Raw genomic sequence first — 26,813 nt, forward strand, 5'->3', positions numbered from 1 at the left:
ACACGAAAGCTCATACCTGTGACAAACTTAGTTGGTCTCTAAGGTGCTGCTGGAAGGATTTTTTTATTTTGTTTTGACTGCGTCAGACCAACACGGCTCCGTACCTGTAACTTGTAAGGGGGGTCAGCTGTGTAGCTGCCATGACACTGGGCCTGAAACAGCTTCAGAGTGAGATGCAGCCAGGTTTTGAAGAGAAATCCATCAAACAGCTGGGCAGACAGGCAAGAATAAAGCCATTCCATATACAGCGGAACCTCGGTTTATGAACACCTCGGTTTATGAATTTTCGGTTTACGAACGCCACGGACCCATCTGGAACGGATTAATTCACTTTCCATTACTTTCAATGGGAAAGTTCGCTTCAGTTTATGAACAGACTTCCGGAACCAATTACACTCATGCTTCGGGTTAAGTACGCTTCAGGTTGAGTACTCCGTGGACCTATCTGGAACGGATTAATCCACTTTCCATTACTTTCAATGGGAAAGTTCGCTTCAGTTTATGAACGCTTCAGTTTAAGTACTCCGCGGACCATCTGGAACGGATTAATCCACTTTCCATTACTTTCAATGGGAAAGTTCGCTTCAGTTTATGAACGCTTCAGTTTAAGTACTCCGTGGACCATCTGGAACGGATTAATCCACTTTCCATTACTTTCAATGGGAAAGTTCGCTTCAGTTTATGAACGCTTCAGTTTAAGTACTCCGCGGACCATCTGGAACGGATTAATCCACTTTCCATTACTTTCAATGGGAAAGTTCGCTTCAGTTTATGAACGCTTCAGTTTAAGTACTCCGCGGACCATCTGGAACGGATTAATCCACTTTCCATTACTTTCAATGGGAAAGTTCGCTTCAGTTTATGAACGCTTCAGTTTATGAACAGACTTCCGGAACCAATTGTGTTCATAAACCGAGGTACCACTATATACACAGAGCTAGCAGATGGAAATCCAAACAGAGAAAGTAAACCCTATTGGCCGCGCTAGGAAATTGTTGATGGGGAACGGATGTAGCTGATCTCAGTGGTACTGATCATCACTGGTATCTGAAGAAGTGTGCATGCACACGAAAGCTCATACCAATGAGAAACTTAGTTGGTCTCTAAGGTGCTACTAGAATGGATTTTTTTATTTTGTTCCGACTACGTCAGACCAACACGGCTCCCCATCTGTATCTGATCATCACTGACAGAGCGCCCTGCTTACAAAGAAACACTTTACGCTCCCAAATGTTTATTCTTATTCTTCTTATTTTATTTATACCCTGCCCACCCAGCTGGGTTTCCCCAGCCATTCTGGGTGGCTTACAGCATATTTAAAAACATAGTAAAACATCAAGCATTAAAAACTTCCCTACAAAATGTTCCTTTCTAGCTGCATCTATTTCTGCTACATATGACAGCAGATGTGGGGCAGCACAAGAAGAGTTTCCAAGCCTTGCTTGAAAGCCTTTGTCACAGTGGCCGGAGTGGACTACTTCAGAGTAACGACGCTACGCAGCTCTGCATTTTATTCTTTTATTGGTGCTGCGTATTTACAGTGCTCAAGTCATTGCTATTTACACGGAGCGATGTTGTCAGTCGGTTTCAGAACCTCCTAATGGCTTTTGGCGCGTCTTTCTCCAACACAAAAGCTTTGGCAGACCCATCCTCTTGCCCCTCCTCTTCCTGCGTAATTCTGGAGTTGGAGGGATGGGTCTTCCCCCCTTGCTTGCCCCTTCCTGTCCCACCTGGGACCCTGGCTCCTCTACCTTGCCTGAGCCTCGGACACGACTTCCTGCTTCCCCACTGGAATCGGAACTCTCCCTGCTTTCCCCTTTGCTCGGGGACGGGCTTGAACTCAGGAGGGGAGGGACTTCGCGATATCCCCTGTCCCTCACATCCACCCCCCTCCCACGCTCTCCTTCACCCCTCCCCAGGCCCCCCCCATGTGTCGGTGACGACTGGAAGCCTAAGAACTCAGTGCTCTCCGAGCCCGTTGGTGTGAATACCTCCCCCCAGTCCTGCGAGCCCCCCCCTTCCGCCTGGGCGGACGGGAATCCCAAAAAGTCCGTGGCGTCCGAGCTGGTGGGGGTAAAAACGTTCTGCCAATCTGCTCCTTCCTCTGACTGGGTGGATCTCGGTGACACCCATACCTCATCCTCTGGTTCCTCAAACTCCGCTTCCCAGCGCCATGGTGAGCTGCTCTCCCGTGCCTCCTCCTCCTCCCCCTCCCTTTCCATGTGCCAGGGCTTGGGTCTGTGGGGAAAGAGGGCGTGAAATTCTTCCACCAAGAATTCCTCCTGTATCTGAGTGGCTGGGACCCATTCATTCTGGGACGGTGGAGCATCCTCCCATGCCATGAGGTACTCCAGTCCCCCCACCCCCCACCTTGAATCCAGGATGGCCGTGGCCTCATTGAGTTGCTCCCTGCCTTCCCTCTCCCCCCCTCCCTCGGGGGTTTGTTCGCTGTCTCGGAGCCTGCTGCTTTCCCTGTACGGCGACAGCAGCGATCTATGAAACACTGGATGCACCCTCATGTCCTCTGGCAGTGCCAGCCTGTATGCCACCGGGTTTACCTGTTGCGTGACCGTGAAGGGGCCCAGCCTTTTGGGTGCCAGCTTTTTGCACCTCCCTCTGGTGGGAAGGCCCTCCGAGGACAACCACACCTTGTCCCCCACCCTGATGACCTCCCCTTGTCGCCTGTGGCGATCTGCCCCCTTTTTGTACGCTTCCTTGGCCCTCTCCAAGTGTTCTCTGAGCTGCTGGTGCACCGTCTCCAGTTCCTCTGCCCAATCCTCAGCCTGTGGGCCCTCCTCCTCCTCCTCCTCCCTCTCCCTCTCTGGGAAAGATCTGAGGTCGCGCCCGTAATTGGCCTTAAAGGGCGACACCCCTGTGGAGACGTGCACTGCATTGTTGTAGGCAAATTCTGCTAGTGGCAAGCGATCCACCCAGTCCGTTTGCCGCTGGCTGACGTAGCATCTCAGGTACTGCTGCAGAATGGCGTTGACCCTCTCCGCTTGTCCGTTGGTCTGCGGGTGTCTAGCCGTCGACAAGCTGACCTCCACCTGCAGGAGGTTCATGAGCCGCCGCCAGAACCTGGACACAAATTGGCGGCCACGATCCGAAATAACCCTTAAAGGTAATCCATGCAGTCTGAAAATGTGATCAACAAACAGTTTGGCTGTCTCTTCTGCCGAGACTGCCCTGGCACACGGTATAAAGTGACACATTTTGGACATAAGGTCCACCACCACCAACACTGCAGTCTTACCCCTGGACGAAGGCAGATCTGTGATGAAGTCCATGGACACCACTTCCCACGGCCTGTGTGGTGTGGCTAAGGGCTCCAGCAACCCTGGTGGCGCTGCTCTGACCACCTTCGCCCGCTGGCAGGTGGTACAGCCCCTTACATAGTCTCGAACATCTTCCCGCACCCCTGGCCACCAGAAGTGTCTCATGACTAGGTGAGCGGTTTTGTCCCTTCCAAAATGCCCCGCTGTAGGGTTGTCGTGCATCTGCTTGAGGACCGTACGTCGAAGCTGGGTGGTGGGTAGGTACAGCGCACCCTTGTAGAAAAGCAGCCCTCTGCGTTCTGCAAAGTCTTTTGCCTGCTCCCTCCCCCCTCTCAGTTCTCTGAAGATGCGGTTGGCAAATTCATCCGCTGCCGTCAGTGCTGTGAGTTCTGCCTCGCTCACCACAGCTGCTCCGCAGGACCATGCCGACGGGGGGAAAATGTGCCTTGGGGCTGGTGGCGCCTCCTCCTCCATGTACTCTGGCTTGCGGGAGAGGGCATCCGCCCTGACATTCTGCTCCCCCGGGATGTAGTGGATGGAGAAGTTGAAGTTCGAGAAGAACTCTGCCCACCGTATCTGCCGCTGGTTGAGCACCCTGGCAGTTCTCCAGAACTCCAGGTTCTTGTGGTCTGTGCACACCTGGATGGGGTGCTTCGCGCCCACCAGGAAGTGTCGCCAGTGCTGGAACGCAGCGTAGATCGCAAGAAGTTCCCTATCAAACACTGTGTAGTTGCGTTCAGGCTGTGTCAGCTTCCTGGAGAAGAAGGCACAGGGTCTCCACTCCCTGTTGGCGTCCAGTTGCAACAAAATTGCGCCCACAGCTTTTTCAGAAGCATCTGTCTCAATGCGTAGGGGCGCGTCCTGCACCACATGGAACAGGTTTTGGTCTGAGGCGAACACTCTCTTGAGGCTTTCGAACGCTGCTTGCGCCTCTGGTGTCCACTTGAACTTCTGCTTGCCTCTCAGGCAGTCCGTGATGGGAGCCGTAACGCGAGAGAAGTTCTTGATGAACTTCCTGTAGAAGTTAGCGAAGCCTAGTAGGCGTTGGGCATCTTTGCGCGTCCTGGGGCTGTGCCAGTCCAGGATGGCCTGCACCTTGTCCTTGTCCATCGCCAGCCCCTTGTCTGACAGCTTGTAGCCCAGGAAGTCCACCTCTTTGGTGTGAAACTTGCACTTCTCCAGCTTCACATACAGGTGGTGCTCCTTCAGGCGTTGCAACACCTCTCTGACATCTTTCACATGCTGCACTGGGTCATTCGAGTAGATAAGGATGTCATCTAGGAAGACCAAGCATTTCCTGAAGAGGAGGGACCCCAGGACGTGGTGCATGAAGGCCTGGAAGCATGCTGAGCCCCCTTGCAAACCGAAGGGCATCACCAGATATTCAAAAGAGCCCAGAGGCGTGAACATCGTGGTTTTCCATTCATCTCCTTCCCGGATCCTGATCAAGTTGTACGCCCCCCTTAGGTCCAGCTTGGTGAAAATCTTGCCCCTGCGTGCCGCTGTCAGGAGATCATCCACTCTGGGCATGGGGAAAGCCACGGGCTCTGTCACCGAATTCAGCCGTCTAAAGTCCACCACAAGACGGCGCTGTTGCGTGTCTTTCTTGTCCACCCAGAAGACCGGGCTGCCCCCTGCTGCCTTGCTTTCCCTTATGAACCCCCGCTTGAGGTTCTTGTCGATGAAAGCGCGCAGATCCTCCAGCTCCTGGTCTGACATGGCGTACAGCTTGGCTGGGGGTATCGTCGCCCCTGGCACCAGGTTGATCTGGCAGTCAAAAGGCCTGTGTGGGGGTAGGTGGTCGGACTCCGCTTCGCTGAAGACCTCCTGCAGGTCCCAGTACTGCTTGGGTATTGCCTCACCCCCTTTGATATGCATGGTGGCCACCGTGGCTATCGGAGGCCCCTCCCCTGGTTGGTGCTGCATGCAATGTTCCAGACAAAAGTCTGACCCAAACGTGATGCACCTCTGGTGCCAACTGATGGAGGGGTCGTGGCGCGCCAGCCAGCTCATGCCCAAGACGATGGGGGGGTCTGAGATGGTGGTGACGTTGAACGCCAGTGTCTCTGAGTGCCTTCCCACCGTCATTCTCATGGGGGGGGTTTGATGTGTGATGGCCCCTCCCAGCAGCTCCCTGCCGTCAATGGTTGCTACGTGCAGAGGAAAATCCAACTGCAAAAGCTGGATTTGGTGCTCTTCTGCAAAGCTTCTTGAGAAGAAGTTGGCGGACGCCCCACTGTCAATTAAGGCGAGGACCGTCAGGGGATAGCCATTTGGGAGCGTTAGCGTCACTTCTAGAACCACTCCTGCTCTGGGAGGGGTGGGCTGGCTCTGCACCTCTCTGTGCGGGTGGGCGGGCTGGGGCTGTTGTCTGCTGACTGTGCCTGGCTGCTGCCCCTTGTCTCCTGCAGCCAGGCTTTCCCGTTTCCCTGCTGTGGTGCTGCGTCAGTGGGGGAGGGCACCACCGTTCCCGCCTTTCCTTGCCACTCCCTGCGATGTGGGCAGTCTCTGACGAGATGCTGGGGTGAGTTGCAGAGAAAGCAATTCCCGCCCCTTCCCTCCTTGCGTCTTGGCGCCGCTGGGGTTTGAAAAGCCCGCGCGCGCGCGCTATCAATCTGCATGGGCTCCTGGTCCTGGCTGGCTCCAGGCGTGGCCTGAAAGGGTTGTTGAGGGAGTGGCTTCTCCTGCGACCGTGGGAACCAAGCCCGCTTTGCGCGCGTCGCTTGCTTGTCGTTCCACCGGGATTCCTGCCTCACCCCCACCGCCAGAGCTGCTTTGCTCAGCTGATCCATAGTACTGGGCTTTGGACCTCTCGAGAGTTCATCCTTCACCTCCTCGCTCAAACCCAAGTAAAACGCGGCTTGCATGGGAGGCGAATCCAAAACCCACCCCAGTCTGTGCACCAGCATGGTGAATTTCGCCCAATATGCGCGAACTGTCATATTTCCTTGGCGTAAATTATGCAGTTCCTCCTTAGTCTGGTCCAAATGACTATCGGACGAATACATCGTCCTCAAACCTTCTAGAAATTGTTGGACATTTTTCATGCAAGGATTCTTGGTTGCGATTAATGGTCTTAGCCACTCCCTGGCTGCTCCGGTGAGATGTTCCACAATAAACGCTACTCTGTGCTCATCATCGGGGAACTCATTCTGGTGCAGCTCAAGAGCATACACGATCTCAGTCTCAAAGCCCTGAAACTCCTTCGGGTCTCCATTGAACTTGCTTACAAGGGTCCCTGCTCTCCTTCCTGGCAGCACTTGGACTTGGGGAGCCCCTCCCGCCTTGTTTTTCTCTGCATCCAGCTTGTTTTGGAGGTCTACCGCCACCGCCCTTAAATGCTGCTCTTTTTCCTGGAGCTCTCTCACCTGTTCCGCAAGTTGTAGCCGGTCGTCCTGGACCTTCTTAGTCTCCTCTTTAGCTGCCTTCAATTCTCCCTGCGCCTGCAGCGACAGCTGTTGCAGTTCTAGCTGGGCTTGCTCAGCGATCTGCCGCCACTTCTCCGCCTCGGACACGCTCATCCCGGCAACTCCGAAGTAGCCCAAAAATGATTAGGAGGTTGCTGTCACAGTGGCCGGAGTGGACTACTTCAGAGTAACGACGCTACGCAGCTCTGCATTTTATTCTTTTATTGGTGCTGCGTATTTACAGTGCTCAAGTCATTGCTATTTACACGGAGCGATGTTGTCAGTCGGTTTCAGAACCTCCTAATGGCTTTTGGCGCGTCTTTCTCCAACACAAAAGCTTTGGCAGACCCATCCTCTTGCCCCTCCTCTTCCTGCGTAATTCTGGAGTTGGAGGGATGGGTCTTCCCCCCTTGCTTGCCCCTTCCTGTCCCACCTGGGACCCTGGCTCCTCTACCTTGCCTGAGCCTCGGACACGACTTCCTGCTTCCCCACTGGAATCGGAACTCTCCCTGCTTTCCCCTTTGCTCGGGGACGGGCTTGAACTCAGGAGGGGAGGGACTTCGCGATATCCCCTGTCCCTCACATCCTTGCTGCAATATCATTTTCCATTTATGGGATGCAAATAGTAAAAAGTTAATTTTTACAGTTGTGGCCTGTTCATATGTATTAAAAGTGAAAAATCAGAGAGACAGAAACTGAAGAATGTGGTTGAATGCCCTCAAGAATCAAGCTCAAGTATCAATGACAGATGGCCATCCAACCTCCATTTGGAAACCTCCAACAAGGGAGAGCTCACCATCTCCCATGTTCTATAGTCAAAAAAACTCTCTCTTACCGTAGAAAGTTGTTCCTGATGTTAAGTCAGGATCTCATTTCTTGTAATTTGAATCCATTCAGGCCCTACCCTCTGGAGCAGCAGAAAACAAGTTTATTCCACCTTCCATGTGACAGCCCTTCAAATATTTTAAAATATCTCTCATAAGCCTTGCTTTCCAGATGCTTTATCACCTTGGTCACCCTCCTCTGTACATGTTCCAGCATGGTCTGACCAAAACAGAATAGAACACATGGGTGTAGTTGGGGAGGAAGGAAGGGGCAGCTCCCCCCCAAATAAATAAAAAACAATAAAAAACAACTGAGGTTCTGCCTCTCCTAACCATAGCTGCCAAGTATCCCGTATCCGCCGGGAAAACCCCTTTTTTCTTACCGTTTCCCGGCGGTCTCCCGTTTAGGTTAAAATCCCGGTATTGTCCCTTAAATCGGCTTCGGCCCGGCGGCCATTTTTCTGGTGCCGCTTTGCCCTTCTATGGGCACCAGAAAATGGCGCCGCCGGCGCCGGAAGTCGCTTTTACGTGTTTCCGGTCATGCGCGGAAGTGACTTCCGGTGCTGGCGCCGCCATTTTCTGGTGCCCATAGAATAATAATAATAATAATAATAATAAATTTTTATTTATACCGCGCCCTCCCCAGTCAAAAACCGGGCTCAGGGCGGCTGACACCAACAGAACCACAATAAAACATAAAAACAATTAATTAAAATACAGATTAAAATACAGTATTAAAATTTAAAGTGCAGCCTCATTTCAAGTAGGCCATAAGTGGCTGACACCAACAGAACCACAATAAAACATAAAAACAATTAGTTAAAATACAGATTAAAATACAGTATTAAAATTTAAAGTGCAGCCTCATTTCAAGTAGGCCATAAATCCAAGCCATGAGGGAGAAAAAACACAGGGGTCAGGCTGAGTCTAACCCAAAGGCCAGGCGGAACAGCTCTGTCTTGCAGGCCCTGCGGAAAGATGACAAATCCCGCAGGGCCCTGATCTCCTGGGAAAGAGCGTTCCACCAGGTTGGGGCCAGTACTGAAAAGGCCCTGGCTCTAGTAGAGGCCAATCTAGCCATCTTATGACTCGGGATCTCCAGAATATTATTGTTTGTGGACCTTAAGGTCCTCCGCGGGGCATACCAGGAGAGGCGGTCCCATAGGTACGAGGGTCCCAAGTCGCATAGGGCTTTAAAGGTCAAAACCAGCACCTTAAACCTGATCCTGTACTCCACCGGGAGCCAGTGCAGCTGGTAAAGCACTGGATGAATGTGATCCCGCGGCCGGGACCCTGTAAGGAGCCTCGCCGCGGCATTCTGCACCCGCTGGAGTTTCTGGGTCAGCTTTAAGGGCAACCCTGCGTAGAGCGAGTTACAATAGTCAAGCCTGGAGGTGATCGTCGCATGGATCACTGTGGCCAGATCGGGGCGAGAGAGGTAAGGGACCAACTGCTTGATGCGGCGGAGATGGAAAAATGCCACCTTTGCTGTGGATGCAACCTGCGCCTCCATGGAAAGGAGCGTCACGCAACTTCCGGTCATGCGCGCGCTGCCGATCCCGGATCTTTACGTCCGGAACTTGGCAGGTATGCTCCTAACAAAAGGCCTTCCTTCAAACAAAGGCCTGCCCCCCCCCACCTAAAATCCTGGCTACACCCATGATAGAGCAGTATGATTATTTTCCTTGATCCAAGCACTATACTTCTGTTGATGCAGCCTATAATTGCATTAGTTTTTTGCTGCTGCACCACACCGTTGACTCATGTTAAGCTTGTGGTCTACTAAGGCCCCTAGATCCTTTTCACAGGTGCTACTGGCAAGGCAGGTATTCCCTATCCTTATATTAGGGCAGCTGATTATTCCTAAGTAAAGAATATTACATTTGTCCCTGTTGACAAGGACCAGGTCCAAAGTAGATGATCCCCTTGTTGCTTCTTCCACCTTGTGGGAAATTGTCAGCAAGGCAATGGAGGAGTTTGTTGGACCTTACATTCTTGGCAGAGTGAGTTTCAACAGATAAAGGGGAAGTTGAAGTCTTCCATCTCCTTTTTTAATGTTTGGTAATATGCTGTAGGAAACCTTCCCTCTAACTCCTCAGTCTGGCTTGGAGCAGACACTCACAGTGAGGCCACAGTTGTTTGCCTCACCTACAATTTTTACTCATACATTCTCAATCTGCCTTCCATGCTCCATGTCATGGATCTCTTCACAAGTATACACATCCTTTACATATAATGCTACTCGCCCCACCCCACCCCCTGCTGCTTTTTGCTCTTGCCCTTTAAAACAGTTTCTACACCCCATCATGAGTCTCATCCCACCAGGTTTAATTAATGCCTACTAGGTCATATTTCCCATCCTGTATTAAGAGCTTCAATTTGTTTTGCTTGTTTCCCACACTCTGTTGCATCAATTGCAGTGCACTATGTTTGTAGTGGGTGGCGCTGTGGGTTAAACCACTGTGGGTTAAACCACTGAGCCTAGGGCTTGCCGATCAGAAGGTTGGCGGTTTGAATCCCCGCGATGGAGTGAGCTCCCGTTGCTCGGTCCCAGTTCCTGCCCACCTAGCAGTTCGAAAGCACATCAAAGTGCAAGTAGATAAATAGGTACCACTACAGCGGGAAGGTAAATGGCCAGAAGCAGCTTTGTCATGCTGGCCACATGACCTGGAAGCTGTATGCCTGCTCCCTCGGCCAACAGCACGGGATGAGTGCCACAACCCCAGAGTTGGTCAAGACTGGACCTAATGGTCAGGGGTCCCCTTACCTTTATGCTTGAAGCTGTACGTTTTAAAAATTGTAGTTTTATTTCTTATTTTATTTTTTAATACAGGCAATCTTTATTTTTAATACAGGCAATCTTCATTTTGCGTGGAGGTTCCATTCTGAATCCCCATACACATCGATGGAGCACATGAAAGCCCATTCTGCCCCATTCTGCCTTTTTTGTGGCATTTTGGGGCTACTTATGAGTTCGGCACTGTGTGCGATTGCACATTATTCAGCCTCACATAAATTGGGAGTTGTCAATACCGTAAAATACAATATGAAATTTTAAAAAATAAAAATGCAGTTAAAAAACAATATTTAATGCAGACATGTCATGGACCACACCAGAATTGTGGGGAGCAAACATCCCTAAGTAGATGCTTCCATTCTGGAAGTGGAGGGAGGCAATTTCTGCATTCCCCTTACAGAACTCTGCACATCTGAACAATCTGCTAAGAGAAGAGGAGGAGGAGGAGTTTGGATTTGATATCCCGCTTTATCACTACCCTAAGGAGTCTCAAAGCGGCTAACATTCTCCTTTCCCTTCCTCCCCCACAACAAACCCTCTGTGAGGTGAGTGAGGCTGAGAGACTTCAGAGAAGTGTGACTAGCCCAAGGTCACCCAGCAGCTGCAGGTGGAGGAGCGGAGATGCGAACCCAGTTCCCCATATTACGAGTCTACCGCTCTTAACCACTACACCACACTGGCTCTCAGGATTGAGGGGACCCCAACAACAACAACAACAACAACAACAACAGTGTGGGAAAGAATCATAATAGAATTGTAAGAGCTGGAAGGGGGACCCACAGGGCCATCTTTAGATGTGGTGCTGTGAGTTGTAAAGGGAAGGTGGAGCCTGTCTCCCTGCCCCCTTCTGTTTGTGGAAGAGAAGAAAGTTCCCTGGATCCAATCCCCTGTAGTTTTTAGAAAATATCCTTGGTTCTAAGTTGCTAGCCACTATTTCATATTCAGTTAATTCTCTGCAATGATTTCTTTGCACATTTGATATTAAAGACATTATCTCCCCGCACCGATCCAAGGGCTCAGTTCTAAGAGTGGTTGGTGTGTCAGTAAGGTGGCACCATCAAATCAAACAACCTTCTGTTTGAGGAATCCATTTCCAGCTGCATAGAGAGAGCCTAAGTGTATGGGACTCAGTGATCATAGTATCCTTTTCAGCAGCATAAAACTTTTTTACATATGCACATAGCAGCCACTGGGTGGGACTTTAATCCTCAGACTGTTAACCCTTGCTTCCCCGCAATGAAAACTGCTTCCCAGCTGCTATTTGCATAATAGCCAGGGTGGTAGAGTGTTGGACTAGGACCTAGGAGATGAGCATTCAAATCCCCACTCAGCCCTGAAGCTCACTGGGTAACCTTGGGCCAATCACTGCTTGTCAGCCTAACCTACCTCACAGGGTTGTTGTGCAGATTAAATGAAGAGGGGCAGATAAGTACCCCACTTTGGAGAAAAGGTGGGATATGAATACAAATAAATGAATAAGAGGAAAACGCCAACTCCTGCCAATATTTTTTGTTAGGTTGCATTTTGCTAAATTTGCTATTTTCTTGCTGTTCACAGGGTGAAAGAGGTTTGCAAGGTTTACAAGGTTTGGTTGGATTTCCTGGAATACAAGGACATGAAGGTCCTTCCGGCCCCCCAGGAATGAAGGTAGGATTCATTCTGTAGCTAAAAAATTTAACCTGAATAGTTTTTCTTCATACCATGCTAAAAACACCTTCTTTCCCCATCTTTTAAAATAGGGTGATATTGGAGAACCGGGACTACCAGGAACAAAAGGAACAAGAGTGAGTATGCTTGAAATTATTTTGACCTGTTTTAAACAGTGGTTTGTCAGTATTTCCATTCATAGAAACTTAGGACCCAGCCACCCTACTCCCTCTTATCTGTTATTTACATATATCACAGCATTTTGTATCCTAACAAAGCCCACATCTGAGTAATATTGGTGATATTCCCATGAAGAACAGTTGTGCTGTGACAATCTATGCCTACCCATAACTCAGCTGCTCAAAAATTTCTTCTTTATGTTCTGACCAGTTAATCAATTTGACATATTTTTGTGAACTGGAGGTATCTCCCATGCATCTTTAAGAGAAATGTCTGCTTAATTTTCTTCTTGTTAGAACTATTCACCTCACATAGCCCCAATTACCTTTATTATAATTTTATTAATTCCAGGGTGCACCAGGACCAGCTGGCTACCCAGGAAATCCTGGCCTTCCTGTATGTATGGTACTTAATTTGCAACTATCAAAATTTCAGCAGTGATGTCCACCCAAAATTAATCTAGCAGTTTTTGTGTATCTTCCCTAATCTCAGGGCATCCCTGGAGGAGATGGCCCCCCAGGTCCTTCTGGTATCCCAGGATGCAATGGAACAAAGGTGAAACAGCTAAAACAAACATTTTCTTGAAATATTGTTCAAACAAGTATTATTCAGATAAGAAGTGATGTCACTTTCTCTGTCCCATTAGGGTGAAAGAGGTCCTCTTGGTCCCGCAGGTTTACCTGGATTACCCGGAAATCTAGTAAGCATTTCTTTTAAAAAATCAAAACAAAAAGTACAAGGGTAAGCCTTATAAAAGAAAAAAACAGGTAAGAAAATGTATAGATTGAGAATTCAGTCTTTTACTCTGATTTCAAATATGCACTTTTAAAACAATGCTTAAAATGTCTTCTTGATTTCTTAATATCTCAGAAAATATAATATTTCTTTTCTAGGGACCTCCAGGACCTCCAGGAATAAAGGTATATCTTACAATTAAAAACGTTATTTGTTTTGTTTACAATAACAAAATATGCAAATAACTTCAGTACAGAAAAAATCCAACAGGTAAAAGTAGCTTTGCTCAGCATTAGGAACAGCCACAAGCTGCACCAGTCAGGGCCTCTGCTTAAGCTATAACTTTTATTTTGCTGCTATTAACTGCAAGCAGCCCCTTTGGAGTCTACAGCAAGTGGGGAGCTGATTTGTGTGCAAAACAATACAAAAAGAATATTAGTGATGGGCAGGAAACTGGTGTGGGGCTTCAATTCAGATTGGAAGCATGTTTTAGGTTGGGGCCTAGCCTAGTTTTCATTCAAAATAAAATAGCCCATTCAGCGTTTTGTTTTATTTTTAAAGACATATCTGAATATTGCAATGTGTGTTTTGGCCCAAAGAAGCATGAAATAGCAGCAGATCAGCCCATTTTGAAAAATATTCACAATCTGGACCCTCTAATGCAAAAGATCCTGTTCTTTCTTTGTCCCAGTAGCCCTTGGTGCAACTGGGAATTTGTTTTGTACTTGACAGAGTTTAATCTAATGAAGACTTCATAACCCCCCCCCCCTGCACTCCCTTTTAAGTCTGCTTCTGGCAACCGACTTTCTCTCCTCTCCTTGGATTTGCTTAATGCCCAGCCTGAAGATGAGTTCTAGTAATAACGCTGTACTGTGACAGTAAAATGAGTAATTATAATTTAGGAGATAGCTAATGACCACAAAGACAATTGTTATATATTGTGGATCACTCCACTCAATAAAGAAGACCTCAGAACAGAATTAGCCATGGTGGTGACTTTGCACTTTTAAGTAAAGAAGCTGAGAGCCACGACATGCAGCAACCTGAGTAAACAGGTTCTCTGAAGCAAGTCTAAAAGTTTAAATGAATCTCTTTGTTTAGAGAGATGTGTCCCTCTTTCATTCTGATGTCTCACACCAGTGAAACCTCCGTGTCTGTCCAGGATAGTCAACATGGTGCCCTCTAGGCTTAAGCTCCCATCAGCCATGATGGGAACAAGTCCAGCAACATATCTATGACACCCTGATGGGTACATGTACATGAACAGCTGCATAAAGTGCTCCATGGCTCTGAAGGAGGAACTAAGCAGAGAGTTTTATGAGCATGAGCATGAAGGTGTCTAAGAAAGATCCAAGACACACAACTTTTCTGAACTAAAGCATGTGATGTTGGCATCTGTCTGTCTGGAGAGACAATGGAGTGTGCCTGGGGGTGGGGTGAAGTCAAACTGCTGTATTAGCAGCACCCAAGTGACCTCCCTGGGGAAGAAGCCTGGGCAGGATGTCTGGATGACAAGACCACCCTCTGGACCTCACTGATGGAATCCAACGGAAACCAGAGCAATACATTTGGCACCAGCTTGGTTGCCGGAGTTGCCGGAAGGAGGCATACAAGGTGGCATTCATGGGCATAGCCAAAGGGGGGCAGGGGGCAGAAATACTTAACTGACCAATCACTTTGGTTCTGCCCCCCCCCCAAAACAAAAATCCTGGCTAAGCCCATGGCACCACCCAACTGCCTTAGGGACTCCACTCCAGATTTGTGTAGGGTTTACGAATCCTTAGCCTTTTTCTCTCCCAAAGATATCCTGCAAGGCAGCAGAGGTTAAGGTCAGAGTCTTCCTTCTCCTAGATGGGCTCCCTTCCCAGGTGGATGAGCCCCATCTGCCCCTCACTTCCCCCTACAACAGTGTTTCTCAACCTTTTTTGGGCCACGGCACACTTGTTCCGTGAAAAAAATCACGAGGCACACCACCATTAAAAAAGTTAAAAAATTTAACTCTGTGCCGCCCTATATTATAATTATGACTGTAAGAAACACTTGCCAAATATTGCTTTCCGGCGGGTCAGTGTTGTGCATTGGCGGCCGCCAGGCACGTGACAATGCAAATCGCCCTTCTCGTCGCCGCACATCGCGGCACACTAGTGTGCCGCGGAACAGTGGTTGAGAAACGCTGCCCTACAACACATGCAGAAACCACCTTTTTGACAATTGGACCCACTATTGGTCTCTCCTTCTCAATCCACTGGAGCCTGTATTTGCATGCAGGGCAAGTTCCTAATTCACTAAGGGTTTGAGACCCATCAACTAACCTTACCTGGTTTAGCTGGCCAATCGAAGTCATTCCTGGGGTGTGGCTGCTGTCTCATACTGGCAGCTTCTAGGAGCCACAGGTGAGAGCTGAGTGCAGAATGGGAACCAAAGGTGGACAAGGTACACCAAAAGGAACATGGTGTCCACCCCACCAGAGGTAATTACCCCTTCCCTAACACCCCATGTACCCCCAAAGCATTTCAAACATTTTGCAGTGTCTGTAGCAATCAGGGAACCTCCTCCTCCTCCAGATAGCTGACCAGTTTTTCATTCAAAGTCCTTTTTGTGAGTCATGGAGAGAGATTCCCAGAGTCTTAACGACATAATGTGAGATCTTGGATGACCCTAAAATAATTATTGGGAGCCTGCTGGAACCTGTGTGGGACCTTCCCATAGCCCAGTAAGCAAGGCAGACAGCTAAAGCAGGCATCCCCAAAGTGCGGCCCTCTAGATGTTTTGGCCTACAACTCCCATGATCCCTAGCTAACAGGACCAGTGGTCAGGGATGATGGGAATTGTAGTCCAAAACATCTGGATGGCCCAAGTTCGGGGATGCCTGAGCTCAGGGCCGCCCACGGCAACCGTGCCGTGCCTGCCTGCCTGCCGCGCAGCAGTGCTTGTGGCAGCTGCGCTGCGTCCGCCCGCCCACGCGCCGTGCTGGGAAATGGGGCAGGGGGGCGCCAGGGGCGCTTAAGATGGCCCTGCCTGAGCTAGAGCATGTAAGCTCTTCACCTTGCATGCATTCAAGTTGTGTTACGTCAGTTGATGGCTGCCAAGCACACAAGGTGTGAGTCAACTGTACAGTCCTGTATTTTTTGACACAAAATTGAAGAGACATGATCTGTCATTTGTATATTAGCAAGTAAAAGAGGTGACCAGTACTCACAGTATCCATGCAGAACTATAGAATCTCTTTTTCTAATTCATGTCATGTAGGGAGACCCAGGAGAAGTTATTGGACTGATACCTGACGGTGTGCTAAAAGGTGAAAAAGGCTTTCCTGGTCACCCTGGATTACCGGTAATGCCAATAAAATTTACCTTCATTTTGATGGCTGAGGTGGAAGGAGGGTTAAAAGGGAAGCCTATATTGCAGAAGTTTGGAGAGGCCGTTTCAGCGCATCTGTGTGCACTCTGTGTAAAAAGCCACATGGAATCCCTTGTGGGCCGTGGCAGGGCTGGCCCATCCAGGAGGCAGCAGATGCTGACGCAGGTCTTGGTTCCCCCTTTGTTCCTGCTTTCAGTCTTCCCTCACCCCTTCTTCCCAGGCAGGAAGAGGGGCCATTTTGTGGGAGTTTCTGTCTTGTTCTTTGCCTGGGTGCCAGGAAGTTGTGTCTTGGGACAGTTTCCACTGTGGGAGGTGATGTCTCAGCATTGCTTCCTCAAGGCTGTCTAAGTTTCTCCTTTAGAATATTTGCAGGGTCTGTGCTGTGCTCCCTTCTCCTCTATTCTGCATCTTTCCCCCCACCCCCGCAGGAAAAGGTATTTTGTTGCAAAGCACCCAGATTCAGTGCTCACCTGCAGTTGTCCCAAGGAGGGAGCCTTTCTCCTGCTTATGGTGCTTTGCAAGGGGTGTTTAGGGGAGAAGGAGAAGGGTGCAGCTTCCACTTACTTAGAACTAGAGATCCATATTCCAAGGCAGAGCAGTCAACCCAGGAGGTAAAGGGAGCCAGCTGCTTCAGGCCAATGGCCATCTTTCTTCCCCACCTTGATCCTGATGTAGATCTTGTCTCCCCCCCTCCAATTCACAGGTAGGGAGAGAGGTGCCATTTTGGGGTCTGACTCAGGTACCAAAATGACGTGGGCTGGACCCGAGTGCAGGGATGAGCCTCCCTAAGGAGAGAACATGTGGGACCCCACCAGTGCTTTTTTCTAAAAAAATGTTTAGGGGTACTCTCATTTTCCTACTCATATTGAAATACTGGCCCTCTAAGGGCAAACTAAGATTCACAAAATGTTTATGGGGTATGCGTACTCCTGTGCCCCCCCCCGAAAGAAAGCACTGGATCCCACAATAGAGAAGCTCCTTTTCCTTCCCATTTCTCACCTCAGATGGCAAGGGCAACTGGATGGAAAACCTCCTGAGGCGACAGGCTTAGTTGGTTAGTTGCCTGGATCCAAGTGTGTAGGGCAGGGCCCCTTTCTCATTTTCTTATGTAGTCATAAGAATTTTATATTGCTCCATGAAATATCTGTGAGCAATTAACACCCAAGTCTGCTCCTGTCTCCAATGTGCAGTTCTGTCCTAGATTCAGTGTCTTAAAACATGTCATGGGTGATCTGACCACACACCTCATGACATTATTTTTGTCCTTAAAACAGCCATGGTGAGGGATAGATGCCTGATCTTTATTGTTTACAGCACTGTGAATTCTATGTTTTAATTATTTTTCTGGTATTATTTTACACAATGTTTTTATTTCTATATTTTGTTTATGTTTGGTAAGCTCTGAAGGAAGGAAGGAACAGAAATCTAATAAATGGGTCGACTCATTGAAATCAAGATTCAGAGTTGACCTATTGAAATCAATGGACTTGTGATATAGAGTTAACTTATACTGTTGCTCCAGCTACATATAGGTGGCGCTGTGTCCAGCTAAGTCATGCTGCTGTTCTAGATGGTTCTTTTATAAGAAAGCTGTTCCTTTTGGCCTTGCTGCTTCCCTGAAATAACCTGACAGGGCTAAAGCTAATTCCGACTGATTTGAGTCCATTGATTTCAATGTGTATGCTCCAAGTATAAATAACTTAGTTGAATACGACCCAATAAACTTAGAATGATGCCATGGTTCTGGTCATAGCTGCAACGGTGCGGCACCGGAAGTCGCTTCTACACATGTCCAGACATGCGCAGAAGCGACTTCCGGTGCCGGGCTGCCCGTGTCTGCATGTCTGGGCACCAGAAATCGCTTCTGCGCATGTCCAGACATGCACAGACAGCCGGGAGCCGGGACATGGCCGCCGGCAGGAGCTGCATTCCAAATCCGGGGGATTTACGGGATATAAATCCATTTGGGATAACAGCGGGAAACGGTAACAAAATATGGGGGTTTCCAGCGAAAAACGGGAGACTTGGCAGCTGTGGTTCTGGTAGTAATTCTGCAATAAGTGATACATAGGCAGCACTACACAATCGCTAAAACTACATATAGGGGAACACAGATCTAAAATTCGAAACAGAGTTTTAGAGGCGCCTCTGACTCAGCACTACCTTCAGATGCAACATAGTGACACTGATTTTCTGTTCTTCGGAGTATGGCAATATATGCCCAAGAAATACAGCAAACAAGATGTCCAAAAAAATTTGAGGCAACAAGAATCTAGATTGATCTTTTTGTTTAAAACATTACAGCCGGAAGGATTGAACTCAGAATTTGATCTCTCAGTGTTTATTTAAACAAGGCCTTGAACAGTGCAACTTGTATGTGCAATACAAACTCTGCAAGTAGTGTCAGTATTCACTCTCACCTGTCCCTCAGCTTCTCCCACACTTCCTCGCTCCTCACCAATGATTAACACCTGTTGAACAATTCCCTATGCATATATAGCTAAATCCAAACAGGGTAACCTTGCTAAGCAATCTCAATTCTTCAGCTTAAGCCAATAAACAGTACTCTATATGAGATTGAATATCAAAATATACACATTTAAACTTCAAGAACTACTGAAGAAGCCCAGGAATTATTGTGGGAGTGAGCTACCTGCAAACCCCAGTTAACAAGCCCCATTGGTAGGGTTGCCAGACTCAATAGAGGACAGGACTTCTGTGCCTTTAATTGCCCTGCTCTCTTTTGAGTCTGGCAAATGGTGGGATTCTAAATATGGTAAAAGGACTGCCAGGGCAAAACAGGAGGAAAACGCCGGCACCCTTTCTCTCCATTTACATCTGTTCCTCATGCTTATCTTCAGCAACATCTGTTTACAACATCTTTAGCACCTCACGCTATTGGAAACAACTTCAAATTCATATTCGTTGGTATCTCTATGAACCTATCCAAAAGAATATCTAAAGACTGAGTTTTACATCTGGAAAACACATCAGAAGTGGACATTCAGATCAAGTTAAACATTTAACAGCATATTGGTATTAGATATCAACAGATTGTTTTTGGAATTGTCAGTTTGTAAGTTTCTGTGGCTTTCACATAAGACTTTTTATATACAGATCTGTCTCAGAAATTTGATAAATAACATATGTGGATTTAGCATAATTGTTTCACAGTTTATTGCATGTCGCCCATGTGTTGCACGTTTTATGTTACACTATTATTTGTACTAGCAGCACAGGTAGTACATTTTTTTCAGTATGGTTCTGGTAGTGGCAGTCTTCTGCCAACTGCTTCCCTGATGGAAATTGCTCCTGACGCTTCTGCCAGCTGCAGACTGGAAAATGTAACTTCAATATAGACTTCTTCCCACCCCCTGTCCCTGTACTGTACTTGGGGGTGGGGGTGGGGTGTTAAGCCAGGGAAACAAAGCTGGAGGAAAGGATAAACCCTCCACTGCCACACTCCAAATCACCTTGGCTGCTTTTCAGTGCAAAAAAGTTGTTACCTCTGTAGTTTGCCCTGAATCATACTAGGGTACAAGACAACAGAATGACAGATAAATGGGAAAGATACTGTGTTTAATGGTTTTTGTCATATACAGGGAACACCTGGTTTACCAGGTATTGCGGGCCCTGTTGGACCACCTGGACCTTCCGGAAGACCTGTAAGTGTCTGCTGATAGTTCTTTATTCATAGATGCTTTCGGCAAACATAAGGCCGCTGCCTTCCTTCCTTGCTTCCGATACTCCCTTGAGAGGTGGCGGACTCTCCGTCCTTGGAGATTTTAAAGCCATCTGCCATGGATGATCTAGTTGAGATTCCTGCATTGCAGGGGCTGGACTAGATGACCCTTGGGATCCCTTCCAACTCTATGATTCTATGTACTGCTGTTTATAACTCAAACATAATATATAACATCATGTATAACAGATATGCAAAAGTAGGAGAAAGGAAGAGAAAGGAGACAACATGGCTAGAGGGATAGAACTAAAAGTTGGTTAGCTCAAAAAAGATATTGCAGAAGTGAAAAAGACATGTTTACTTACTGCTCTGCAAAATAAAAATAATTATTTCTCAATAAGAACACCACCATAGGAGCCTGTGCATGTCTCCTTGAGCTCCATAAGGGAAGAAATGTGGGATATAATAAAATAAAATAAATATTTTTGTACATCCTGCAGTTAGACATACAATGTGAGGGTCTGGAAGAAAGCCTGAAGGATTAGAAGATCCCGTGGAATGCCCTGCATCTAGTTTTGCACATTAATGTTTAGGAAAGATGAATTAATAATGAAACATGTGCAAAAGAAAGCAATCAGCATGCCTTTTTTGGGAATGGATAACCTCTTGAAGGAGTTTAAAGATCTTGGCCATGTGGAGTTGTTTTTGAGCAGATAGGTGAAAAGTATAATGGTGGTATTAGAATTGCTAACACAATATATCTGAAAAAACTACTTGACTGAATGCAAATTTGGAATGAGATTCAACATCGTACAGGCAGGTGTCTATTTCCACAGCCAGGCTTCTCCTTCCTTTCTTATACCCAAAATAGAGGGAGGGGGATACAAATTTAGGAATTCTGCTGAGTGTTCCTGTCCTTTTAACATATCTCAGAACCAGATAGAATCATTCCCCTTTTCGGCAGGGAGAAAGGTGGCATGTGACTTTCTAAATAGCCAATTTATTTCAATCAGTTCATTTTATTCTATTCAACTCCCAGAGAGGCTTAATTAATATCTTTACTTGCCTCGGACCTGAGCTCTCTTCTCAGCTTAGCCTTTAGCACAAGGTGGATTCCCCCCCTGCTTTACCTCATTTCGGTCCCAGTCTCAGAATGTCACCCCCCTCTAATTCTGAGGTGAAGTGAGAGGGCACAAATATAGGTAGACAATGACCTGGAATTAAAATGGCCACAACCTTATTGATTATAGGTGTAGGTGAAACCTTGGCTCACCTGGCATTGGGTGTATATCTATTCCAGCTTCCCAGCGGAAGGCTGCTTCCACTTCAGGCTCACGCCAAGGATTATGGCCTCCCTAAGATGTCAATCAACTGAGGTGGCCATCCTTAAGGCTGCCACTGGAAGCCCTATGGCCCATCTGCCCCATGTTGGCTTCTGGACAGGGACATCCTTTAACAGGGTACCCTGGAAATACGGCTGATTCCATACTGGTTGATGCATCACTTCACCCGACGCTCAAAGACTAGGATTCCAACCAATGCCTTACCCGCCAAAGTTGTGATGTTTTGCCATGGGGGAGGCAAAAGCGCCAGCCTGGCCAATTTGTCTACAAATCACCTACAAATTCCTTCCCGGCTTTGAATACAGCAAGCATTAGCAACCATAGCAAAGTCAGGAGATAGGAGAAAACAAATTGTTAATCTGGGAATGACCTAGGGAAGCAACATTAATGCTGGATCTGAAAAGGAAAATAATATTAGCAATGTGATAAGGATTAAGCTGAGTTCAAAGCATCCTAAGGAGAAGGAGGGGCAGGAGGGGTTTTGCTTCTGGGCTGGGCTGCAAAGTTCCACCTCACGAATGACCCTTTTATGTATTGCTGCTCTGGTTTTATGAGCACCAACTGGGCCATTGTAAGGGGCCACCCCTAGATCCCCAGGCCATGGGGAATTCCCCACAACAGCTGGGAAGCGAGTGCGGCAAGGTGGCAAGGATCAAGGGTGGAGTGCAAAGGAACCGCAAACCTCAGCCCCACAGGAAGGCGGTGAGCAAAGCACCTTGCAGCACACAGGTAGCATAAGACTAGTGAAAAAATAATTGACAGGCAAGATTACCACTTTAAATATTAACTCTATCCACCCTGAATAAAATATTTTTATTTACTGTAGGTGTTTTTCAAGAGGTTTTCCTCACAGGGAAAGCTTTGTGTACTTCAAGAGTCTGGGGGTTGGTTGCAGCCTGAGATAGTTGAATTTAAGTTCCATCGAAAACAGTGGGACAAGTTAAGACTAAGTTGTTTGACTTCAAAGGAACCTAGGTTCAACTTACATATCCATACATATTTCTATAGGCTATTCAGGTGTGCAGTATATGCATATCCTGAACACAGTGCCCTTTTGCACCTTGCACAGAATGGATGGCGGCAGGGGCAGAACCCCCCTCTCCCCTCCCTCCATGTGGTGGGCAGGCAGGCAGACTGAATGCCTGAACAAGGCCCATCTCTGAGGCAAATATTTGTAGTGCTGTGTATTGAACATGCACTTCCGGCTGATACACCACAACTTCACCCAAAGGGAACTTATCAGAGGTTCTACTTTTCCTAAATCCATAATTAGAATGAGTAGCAATCAGAAGGATTTGGTCTGACTACATATAGAGCTGCTCTTTTCTCCTTTGTGATTTTTTTGAAGCAACCTGTGGGTACCATAAATATGAACAAAATAAAAAATATAAAAATTCCTTCCAGTAGCACCTTAGAGACATATGAGCTTTTGTGTGTATGCACACTTCTTCAGATACATGTTATAGACATGGTAAGCCATCTCCTGAGTTTGATGGTTCAGCCGAAAGCGACTGGGAATACAAACAGGAAGTAGGGTGTAAATTCATCCTCTACTTAGGGAGAGCAGCTTCTTCTGTGGACTTTGACTTAAGGATTAATCTAGTACAGAATTGACTTGGCCACATCTGTTCCTTGAAAGCTGGTATTTCTATTCAGTGAGAATTGTGTTCAAGATAAGACAATTCAATGACTTAATTCACTGATAGAAACGGCATGAAATAAAGATTCCATTTATAATATTATCCTTTGTTAAAGAATTGAGAAGGCTGAAACAAGCATATCAGTATTAATAGTATTAATAAAACACTCTCTTTTTCAGGGTTCTCCAGGGCCACCTGGCCCCCCGGGTGAGAAGGTAAGACTATTCACAGTCAATGGTGCTTTGGGGGAGTTGATTTCCTTCAGGAAGTGTGTGTGTATTTGTATACTGATCTAGATGTCCAGAGGGCGGGAGTAACAAATCACTGGGTTTCTCATTTCCTTGAGTTTCTAAAATAGCATTACTTGAACAACTGAAGTTTGCCTTTGTTTTCATATGCAGCCTTGTGTCTAAAAGTTTCTACTTGAGTACTGTGTAGGACTGCAGTCAGATCTTGAGAATCAAAAATATAACGAGCAAGTACTCTTGGCATTTTAAAGGTTTATGAGAAGGAAATTTCGAAAGTAAATTTGCTGATTGTAAAAATGCACATACTATATATTGTCATGATGTATGGCTGGTGACTGTGCCCTATGCATCAGCGAGCTCAGAGGAGGAGGCTGCTTCATCTCTGTACTTAGGGGAAGAACTTCTACCACCTTCTTCATGACCTTCCTGGCTAGATGACACAGCCATATCACCCTTCTCTGATTCAGAGGAGGCATCTTCTGCACACACACACCCCGGTCTTACAGGGGCCAAAGTCTGCAAAATAAGGCAAAGGGTTTGTAGAAAACCAGCCAGCTCCTCTCGGGAGGCAGGGCTTACTAAACTTACAAATCCAGTCAAATTCTGTAGGGTTCCAGAGACAACAGCTGCATTCACATGAGCATTTATTCAATTTCATTACATTCTCCTAACTGTTAATTTCTGCATTATATTTGAGCTTTCACAGGATGTGAAATATATTGCAAGTTCAGTGGTCATTTCCATGTTATTCACTTCTAGAAATAATCACTTTACAAATAATATGGAATGACTGCTGAATGTGTTGCATAGTGTTCATAATATGTTGAAGATGCACCTCTTACCCATGGCCTTAAATATGGGTATACTGTATATTTTTAGGACTCACTCTATTTTTTAATTGTAAAAATTGTTTTAACTCATTTTAACATTCCAATTGTACCTTTTTGTAACCTGCCCGTGAGTTGTAAACTTTAGGGGAAGAATGGCTAAGAATTCTAATAAATAATAATAAAATTGAAAGCTTAGTAATAATGGCTGTTTTCTTGCAGTATCTTGTAGTATCAGCTGCTGGTGTACAGTTACCATGGTGACTGTAGTTAGCACAATAACTCTGTGTCATAGCAATATGCATTGTTGCAAAGTGTGCAGTTTGCATGCAAGCCTGCAATTCTCACATGCAATCTGACACTCAGTTCTAGGTATATTTTGACATTGAGACCTGGAAACGCTCCACACAGACACAGATGTAAACCAAAAGTGAATTCGTTGTGTAAAGAGGAAAATTAGCTAACCTATAAGGAGGGTAGGACTTGAATCAATGGCTTCAAGCTACAAGAAAGGAGATTCTTACTAAACATCAGGAAAAACCTTTTGACAGTAAGAGCTGTTTGACAGTGGAATGATCTCCCTTGGCAGGGAGGTCTTCAATTCAAATCCCACCTCACGCATTGGGTCTTTGCATTCTAGTGTGTTTGCATGTATGCGAGGGAGCACTTTTATATACCGGGTAGTTGCTTTGATTAACTTATTTTGTTATAAAATGCCTCTTCTTTGTGTCATCAGGGTCATATGGGGTTAAGCTTCCAAGGACCAAAGGGTGATAAGGTAAGTTTGTTCTTTTGAAAGTCATAACCAAATATGCTATGTACCTCTATAATCCTTCGCTACAGTATGTTAGGATGCCCACTTCAATAAAAGCATCTTTAAATTGGGTCTGCATTTGTGCACAGTGCTTTTTTCTGGGGGGACTCAGAGGTATGCATACCCCTAAACATTTTGTGAATCTAAGTTTGGCCTCTTTGAGGGGCAGTATTTCAATATGAGTAGGAAAATGAGAGTACTCCTAAATATTTTTAAGAGACAAAAGCACACACACAGCTGTATTTATGGGGTAAGCTCAGTGATTTCCTATTGCCTGTGTTGGTCATTGGATTAGGCTGTGGCTCCACCTAGTGGATGAGGCAGGGTAGGCTGGGCTCCCAAACCAGTTTGTTCCTGCCTTCTGACAAACCAGCCATGTTGCTTGTGGCCTCTTGTATACATTTCATCTTCAGGCTTGTTATTCTAATCCTTTTGCTTAATTCTACCCTCATCTGCTCCTGAATACTCTCCCTTCCACTGTGTCCTAGCCTTCCTTTCTCTGAATCAGCAGCTTTCTCCCACCCTTTTCTACCTTTGAAAATACTTTCCTCCACTCCTCTTACTATAGGCAAAGACCAATTTAGGTGCACCAAATGACGCACAATCCCACGCGCACGCACGGTGCCCAACCTGGAAATGTCCCCCCAGACCTCATAAAGAAGCCCTGTTTAGGGAAGCTTTTAATGCTTTTAATTTCTGTATTTTAATGTTTTGTTGGAAGCCGCCCAGAGTGGCTGGGGGAAGCCGGCCAGATGGGTGGGGTACAAATAATAAATTATTATTATTATTATTATTATTACTAGTCACGAAAGGGGGCTGAGCGATCTTACACATGCCTCACTGGTGTGTGTGTGGGGGTCGGTCCAAAATGGAACCCCCATGCAAAACAAGGATTGCTTGTATATAAAATCTTTAAATTCTTCCAAATTCTCCCCCTCTTCCTTTCCTCTGACTGACTGTGCTCGAAGGAAAAGGTTGCAATTTTTCACACATACATCTCTTAGCTCCTAGGAGAGCTGGTAAGAGCAGGGCCCCATCAATGCCTGACACACCGACTGCCATTTGGGAGACCCTCTTGGAGCAGATAGCAGCGCTGAGTTCAGATGAGAGACAGGCTGCCCACACATCCTGCACAGCCTCATTCTTCACTGCACGTCTCCTCAGGACCGCCCTGCCCAGCTTCGCTGCTTCAAAGCCTTGAAGGAGGGCTCCATTTCTCTCCCTCGTGGCTTGTTTTGTAGCACCGGGGCTGCGCAGGAGACACTTAGCTCTTGCCTAGCCCCGCTGCTTTGGGGCGAGCGGCGAGGGAGGGCTCCGTCTGGGCCGCTTTCCCTCCCCCCCCCCCGCCCCACAGTGAGCCAGGGAGAAGAGAGACGCGGCCGCCCCTGTGAGAGGTGGCGACAGGATCAGTGCCCCGAAAGCGCTCCTTTTGGGGCACTCATCCCATCACCACCTCTCACAAGAGCAGGCTTCCTCCCCCCTGTCTTTTTCTCTCTCCCTTCTTTCTCTCTCTCTCTTACCCACCCCTTCCTTCCTTCCCTCTCTCTTCCCTCCCTCCGTCCCTCCCTCTCTCTCTCTCGCTATTTCCCTCTCACCCCCTCCTCCCCCCAAAAATGAAATGCACAAATACAGGATGGGTGACACCTGGCTTGAGAGCAGTACATGTGAAAAGGATCTAGGAGTCTTGGTAGACCACAAACTTGACATGAGTCAACAGTGTGATGCAGCAGCTAAAAAAGCCAATGCAATTCTGGGCTGCATCTAGATCAAGGGAAGTAATAGTACCACTGTATTCTGCTCTGGTCAGACCTCACCTGGAGTATTGTGTCCAGTTCTGGGCACCACAGTTCAAGAAGGATACAGACAAACTGGAACGTGTCCAGAGGCGGGCAAACAAAATGGTCAAAGGCCTGGAAACGATGCCTACTGGAGGGCGGTTCTGGATCTCAAATAATCTACAAAACATGTCAGATGGACTCCATCTTATTGATCCACAAATATCTTCACACCAATAATTGCCTCATCTCCATAGAC

The 26,813-nt window shown here is 47.2% G+C and overlaps 1 protein-coding gene across 1 annotated transcript in view; it reads left to right on the top strand.

Annotated features, from left to right (window-relative positions):
- COL4A1 (collagen type IV alpha 1 chain) overlaps positions 1-26,813 on the top strand; it is a 182,046-nt gene that overhangs the window by 37,713 nt on the left and 117,520 nt on the right. The window contains exons 3-12 of the mRNA XM_035110373.2: positions 11,861-11,950; positions 12,043-12,087; positions 12,482-12,526; positions 12,623-12,685; positions 12,777-12,830; positions 13,024-13,050; positions 16,115-16,198; positions 19,828-19,890; positions 23,070-23,105; positions 24,702-24,743. Coding sequence (XP_034966264.1) covers positions 11,861-11,950; positions 12,043-12,087; positions 12,482-12,526; positions 12,623-12,685; positions 12,777-12,830; positions 13,024-13,050; positions 16,115-16,198; positions 19,828-19,890; positions 23,070-23,105; positions 24,702-24,743 — 549 coding nt within the window. The remainder of the gene's footprint in view (positions 1-11,860; positions 11,951-12,042; positions 12,088-12,481; positions 12,527-12,622; positions 12,686-12,776; positions 12,831-13,023; positions 13,051-16,114; positions 16,199-19,827; positions 19,891-23,069; positions 23,106-24,701; positions 24,744-26,813) is intronic.

The sequence above is a fragment of the Zootoca vivipara genome, chromosome 3 (genome assembly GCF_963506605.1).
Source record: "Zootoca vivipara chromosome 3, rZooViv1.1, whole genome shotgun sequence".
Lineage (NCBI taxonomy): Eukaryota > Metazoa > Chordata > Lepidosauria > Squamata > Lacertidae > Zootoca > Zootoca vivipara.